A 6,821-nucleotide genomic window follows, 5' to 3' on the forward strand; every position below is an offset into this window, starting at 1 on the left:
GAAGGATCGTTCTCTAGTGGAGGAGATCCAACAGTCTCTGAGTTCAGGAAGTCTCTCCACAGATAAACTGTCTCCTGCTCAGTGGTCAGCTCTGATCTTCGTCTTAGTGTCATCAGCAGAAGATCTGGATGTGTTTGACCTGAAGAAATACTCTGCTTCAGAGGAGGTTCTTCTGAGGCTGCTGCCAGTGGTTAAGGCCTCCAACAAAGCTCTGTAAGGACACACACACAAAGTACTTTAAGTTTCCATACAAAATATTGTTGCTTATTTTACTAACTCCAGGTGACATCAAAACATACTCAAATTTCTCAATTTTGTAAGTTTAGGAATTTGCGGTTCAATAAAAAGATTCATATTAATATAAAAGTAACTAACAGACAGAAGCGAAACGTCTTCAACCACAGATTGTAGTTTAAGAAGTAAATTTACTTTGTTACATTGGCAGTAACAAAGTAAATTTACTTGAGTACTATACTTGAGTACAGTCTGAGAATTTGAGTCGCGTTTTTTGAATACTTATTACTTTCACTCCTATACCTTTTAATTATAAATATTGTGCTTTTCACTGTACTATATCTCTATTAAGGTGTTTGCTACTTGTTACTTTGGTTTGCTATCGTGTTAGTGTAGTTTACATCTATATTGTCTTTGGCTTTAATATTCGAAGGAAGTGCAAGAGGGACTAAAGCCCTGGAATTTTCTAACAGCAAATCCTGCACACATATGGAATAAAAAAGTGACAGCTTATCTTCAAATGTAAACATTTCTGAACATATTGTATTTTTCGTACTATAAGACACGCTTAAAATCCTTAAATCGCAAAAGTTAATGGTGTGCCTTACAACCCGGTGTGCTGTATATATCATTAAAGTTGTGCTTACATCGATTTTATGTGGTAATATGCGCTCAAAAATCTGTTAAAATGTTCAAGGACACCGCTGTGCTCAATGGATATTTGGATATTTGCATTACAGTACACTGTCTCACTACCTTATCGGACACCTAAGGTGTCAACAAGAATGCCTGACTGTAATGTCTAAACTAGTAGTGTCATTGTTTTTAAGTGTTTAGCCCACATGCAGATACAGACGGGAGACAGGAATAAATTTAAGATGTTTATTAAAGCCCCTCCCTGGGCTGCCACCTTACCGTGGTGGAGTGGTTTGAGTGTCCCAATGATCCTAGGAGCTATGCTGTCAGGGGCTTTAAGCCCCTAGTAGGGTCACCCAAGACAGACAGGTCTTAGGAGAGGGACCAGACAAAGCGCAGCCCAAAATGCCCCTTATGATGAGCAAGATTATTGGATTTCGTGTTCCCTCGCCCGGACACGGGTCACCGGGGCCCCACTCTGGAGCCAGGCCTGGAGGTGGGGCACGTTGGCGAGCGTCTGGTGGCCGGGCTTTTGCCCATGGAGCCCGGTTGGGCTCAGCCCGAAGAGGCGACATGGGTCCCCCTTCCGATGGGCTCACCACCTGTCGGAGGGGCCAAAGGGGTTGGGTGCAATGTGCAACGGGTAGCAGTAGAGGGCGAGGAGCTTGGCGTTCCGATCCTCGGCTGCAGAAGGAGCCTGAGCTTGTGCGCGAGGTTGAGAGGTTCCGACTAGAGATAGTTGGACTCACCTCGACGCACCGCTCTGGCTCTGGAACCTGTCTCCTTGAGAGGGGCTGGACATTCTTCCACTCTGGAGTTGCCCATGGTGAGAGGCGCCGAGCTGGGGTGGGCATACTTGTTGCCCCCCATCTCAGTGCCTGCACGTTAGGGTTTTCCCCGGTGAACGAGAGGGTGGCCTCCCTCTGCATTCGTGTGGGGGGACGGGTTCTGACTGTTGTTTGCGCTTATGCGCCAAACAGCAGTTCAGATTACCCACCCTTTTTGGAGTCCTTGGAAGGGGTACTGGAGAGTGCCCCTCCTGGGGACTTCCTCCTTTTGCTGGGGGACTTCAACGCTCACGTGGGCAATGACAGTGGGACCTGGAGGGGCGTGGTTGGGAGGAATGGCCCACCTGATCTGAACTCGAGTGCTGTTTTGTTGTTGGACTTCTGTGCTCGTCATGGATTGTCCATCACAAACACCATGTTCAAGCATAAGGGTGTCCATATGTGCTCTTGGCACCAGGACACCCTAGGTCGCAGTTCAATGATCGACTTTGTTGTCGTTTCATCTGATCTGCGGCCGTATGTCTTGGACACTCGGGTGAAGAGAGGGGCGGAGCTCTCCACCGACCACTACCTGGTGGTGAGTTGGCTCCGATGGCGGGGGAGGAAGCTGGTCCGACCGGGCAGGCCCAAACTTATTGTGAGGGTTTGCTGGGAACGTCTGGCGGAGTCCCCCGCTAGACAGAGCTTTAACTCCCACCTCCGGGAGAATTTTAAACATGTCCCGAGGGAGGCGGGGGACATTGAGTCTGAATAGACCATGTTCCGCGCCTCTATTGTTGAGGCGGCTAGTCGGAGCTGTGGCCGCAAGGTTGTCGGTGCATGTCGCGGCGGCAACCCTCGAACCCGTCAAGGGAAGCCGTCAAGCTGAAGAAGGAGTCCTGTCGGGCTTTTTTGGCCTGTGGGACTCCGGAAGCAGCTGATGTGTACCGGCAGTCGAACCGGCAGGTGGCTCGGCTGGTCGCCGAGGCAAAAACTCGGGCGTGGGAAGAGTTCGGAAAGACCATGGAGAAAGACTTCCGTACGGCTTCGAAGCGATTCTGGTCCACTATCCGGCATCTCAGGAGGGGGAAGCAGTGCAGTGCCAACACTGTTTACAGTGGGGGTGGTGTGCTGCTGACCTCGACTCGGGACGTCGTGTTTCGGTGGGCGGAATACTTCGAAGACCTCCTTAATCCCACCAACACGTCTTCCATTGAGGAAGCAGAGCCTGATGACTCTGGGTTGGGTTCTTCCATCTCTGGTGCTGAGGTTGCCGAGGTTGTTAAAAAGCTCCTCGGTGGCAAGGCCCTGGGGGTGGATGAGATTTGCCCTGAGTACCTTAAGGCTCTGGATGTTGTGGGGCTGTGTTGGTTAACGCGGCTCTGCAACATTGCGTGGACATCGGAGGGCAGTTCCCCTGGATTGGCAGACTGGGGTGGTGGTCCCCCTATTTAAAAAGGGGGACCGGAGGGCGTGTTCCAACTACAGAGGGATCACACTCTTAAGCCTCCCTGGAAGGTCTATTCAGGGGTTCTGGAAAGGAGGGTCCGTCGGATAGTCGAATCTCGGATTCAGGAAGAGCAGTGTGGTTTTGAGCCTGGCCATGGAACACTGGACCAGCTCTACACCCTCAGCAGAATTCTGGAGGGGGCATGGGAGTTTGCCCAACCAGTCTATATGTGCTTTGTGGATCTGGAGAAGGCATTCGACCGTGTCCCCCGAGGGATCCTGTGGGGGGTACTCCGGGAGTATGGAGTACCGGACCCTTTAACAAGGGCTGTCAGGTCTCTGTACGACCGGTGTCAGAGTCTGGTCCGCATTGCCGGCAGTAAGTCGGACTCGTTTCCAGTGAGAATTGGACTCCGCCAAGGTTGCCCTTTGTCACCGATTCTGTTCATAACTTTTATGGACAGAATTTCTAGGTGCAGCCAAGGCGTTGAGGGGATCCGTTTTGGTGGCCTTAGGATTGCGTCTCTGCTATTCGCAGATGACGTGGTCCCATTGGCTTCATCAGGGCGTGATCTACAGCTCTCACTGGAGCGGTTCGCAGCCGAGTGCGAAGCGGCCGGGATGAAAATCAGTGCCTCCGAATCCGAGACCATGGTCTTGAACTGGAAAAGGGTAGAGTGCCTTCTCTAGGTTGGGGAGGATGTGCTGCCCCTAGTGGAGGAGTTCAAGTTTCTTGGGGTCTTATTCACAAATGAGGGGAAGATGGAGCGGGAGATCGACAGGCGGATTGGTGCAGCGTCTGCTGTGAAGCAAGTGCTGTACCGATCCGTTGTGGTGAAGAGAGAGCTGAGCCAAAAGGCGAAGCTCTCGATTTACGTTCCTACCTTCATCTATGGTCACGAGCTTTGGGTCGTGACTGAAAGAACGAGATCCCGGATACAAGCGGCTGAAATGAGTTTTCTCCGTAGTGTGTCTGGGCTCTCCCTTAGAGATAGGGTGAGGAGCTCAGTCATCCGGGGAGGACTCAGAGTAGAGCCGCTGCTCCTCCACGTCGAGAGGAGCCAGTTGAGGTGGCTCTGGCATCTGGTCAGGATGCCTCCTGGACGCCTCCCTGGTGAGGTGTTCCGGGCACGTCCCACCGGGAGGAGGCCGAGGGGAAGACCCAGGACACGCTGGAGGGTCTCCCGGCTGGCCTGGGAACGCCCTTAGGATTCCTCCGGAGGAGCTGGCCCAAGTAGCAGGGGAGAGGGACGTCTGGGCCTCCCTACTGAAGCTGCTACCCCCCACGACCTGACCCCGGATAAGCGGAAGACGACGGACGGGACGGACGGACGGACGGACGGACGGACGGACAATTAACAATAACTGACTTCCTAGTTTGTTTTACTAGTTTGCAATATTTGTTCAATATTTTTAGTACATTATATGATCCTAGTGGAGTGATTGGCTATGTGATCTATCTAAAGATCTGTCGTCTGTGTCGTCTGTGGCCTACATTGTCAATCATGCATTCAAAATAAAAGTTTTTTTCTCAGATTTAGATGCAGGATGACTGGAAGTTTTTTTTTTTGGTGTGCTCATTAGAGCACCCTTGTTTTGAAACATATTTTGTTGTTTGGGAAACGTGTGTGTGTTAGTAGCCCTAAACTATTACAAGGGAAACTAGACAAGTACAAACCAAACTCTACACTTTAATAATAGTTCTAGTTTTTTTAAAAACAATGATCACCACATTTCACATGTATTTCTTATCAGTCAAGAAAAGCAGTAAACGTAAATACTGTCTAAGCAAGAATTTGTTGACAGCAAACTTCAACGATTGATTACATATCTGTGAGTCACCTCTGTTTTTTTCTGTCGTTCTTCAGACTAAGTAACTGCAACCTGTTGGAGAAAAGCTGTGCGGCTCTTTCATCCCTTCTTGGATCCCAGTCCTGCTGTCTCAGAGAGCTGGACCTGAAAAACAACAATTTGAAGGATTCAGGAGTGAAGCTTCTAGCCAGGGGACTAAAGAGTCCATGTTGCAGACTGGAGTCACTGAAGTAGGTATCTCAAACCCTGATTCATTTGGACATCCATGCGAATTGCACAATACTTTAACTTGAAGATTTTTGCTAATGATTATTTGCACACTTTCAACTTCTCTAGGAATGTTTGTCTGACACATTTATACAATGTGATATGTACGAAACATCAGCATCGTAAATAGCAGTGTGATGCTGATGTTGCTACCGTGTGTTTTAATAATCATTGCTCAGATGTTCTTAATGTAGTGGTCCCGCTGAAAATTGCCATTGTACCACTGAAAAAATAATCTCCTTGGATTAATGAGTTTATTGGGAAATTCAAAAGAGTGTTGCAAATTAAACGTTTGTGGAAATCCATTAAGGTCGCGGTTCACAGGCTCCACCTCAGGGAACTTTGGATTTATGTAAATGAACTGATAAAAATATTTCTTGAATCTTATTATCTTAAATAATAACAAGGTGCTGTTTGAAACAATAAACTCCCTAATAAATACATTGTGGCTTTAATGTGAAAAACCCAAGAGATGCCAAACTCATAAACTTGTAAGGCACAGTACCAAATGTTAAACCATGTATGTTAATTTCTGTTTGCAGCTTGTCAGGCTGTCTCATCACTGAGGTTGGCTTTGCTTCTCTGGCCTCAGCACTCAAATCAAACCCCCACCACCTTCAACAGCTGGATCTAAGCTACAATCATCCAGGTGACTCAGGAGCTAAGCTGCTTTTGGCTGGACTGAAAGATCCAGACTGGAGACTTAAAACTCTAAGGTATGACTGTCAGCATCACAGAGGAGCATATATAAGGGATTAAAACATGCTCTTTGTCCTACAAGTCACTTCATAATTTTCCCTTTATGTTGGATACAATAATTATTGTAATAGTTGCACATTTAGTAGTGTTTTTGTTTTGTGTGATTATAACATCAATATAGCTATTTCTTTTACTGAGGGACTCTAATGAATAAAAATCTGAGATCATTAATTGAAATAATATTTAGACCTACACACTCTCAAACCTGTATTTTGTCTTTCAAATTGGGATTAAATAACTCTCAACCGGGAGAAAAAAAAATCTGTTCCTCTAAGGATAGTTTTTTAATGCCCTAACCGCTGTCATCCAGATTGTAAGAAAGTACTTTATATATCAGATGGATTCTCCTGGTTTTTAAGTTGATATCTACATTAATATTAACTAAAAATGTGTTGAATTTCTTGTTGTTATGTCACTTGACAACAATTCAGACGAGTACAAATACTCACTGTACATAGCTTTGGGGTTTAAGCCCATTCTTTCACATTAACAATTGGGTTTACCGTACCAATCATCCATCTACAGTCACTGCTCAATTTCCTCTAACTCAGTTTATTTTTTTTTACATTTTACCTTTCCATAAATCTTATTGTTAACAAACACACCTTTACCCCTTTTTGCTCTGATTTATTTTAGCTCACACCTCACACTCTCAACACGTTATTGGAACATGTTTTAGACTTATTGACCTTTAGAAATGTGAGAACCACAAGCTTGTAATGAACTGAACAGGTGGACTCAGTATTCAGGCCAACAAGCAGGAAGTACGTTTAAAAGGTCTATTTTCGGACAGGTAAGGGTGAAGAAAACCGGAAGACAGACAGGCTGAATCAGGACAAGACAGAGTTTGTGGTCAAAACCAGTTCCAAGTTAAAAAAGGGGTAATCAGAATAGTCC

The 6,821-nt window shown here is 46.8% G+C and overlaps 1 protein-coding gene across 1 annotated transcript in view; it reads left to right on the plus strand.

Moving 5' to 3' along the window:
* LOC110368416 (NLR family CARD domain-containing protein 3) overlaps window positions 1-5,938 on the plus strand; it is a 46,679-nt gene extending 40,741 nt beyond the window's left edge. Inside the window, exons 10-11 of the mRNA XM_036131409.1 lie at window positions 4,955-5,128; window positions 5,708-5,938. Of these exons, the coding sequence (XP_035987302.1) occupies window positions 4,955-5,128; window positions 5,708-5,924 (391 nt within the window). The 3' untranslated portion in view covers window positions 5,925-5,938. The remainder of the gene's footprint in view (window positions 1-4,954; window positions 5,129-5,707) is intronic.
* Window positions 5,939-6,821: the final 883 nt, after the last annotated feature.

The sequence above is a fragment of the Fundulus heteroclitus genome, unplaced genomic scaffold (genome assembly GCF_011125445.2).
Source record: "Fundulus heteroclitus isolate FHET01 unplaced genomic scaffold, MU-UCD_Fhet_4.1 scaffold_43, whole genome shotgun sequence".
Taxonomy (NCBI): domain Eukaryota; kingdom Metazoa; phylum Chordata; class Actinopteri; order Cyprinodontiformes; family Fundulidae; genus Fundulus; species Fundulus heteroclitus.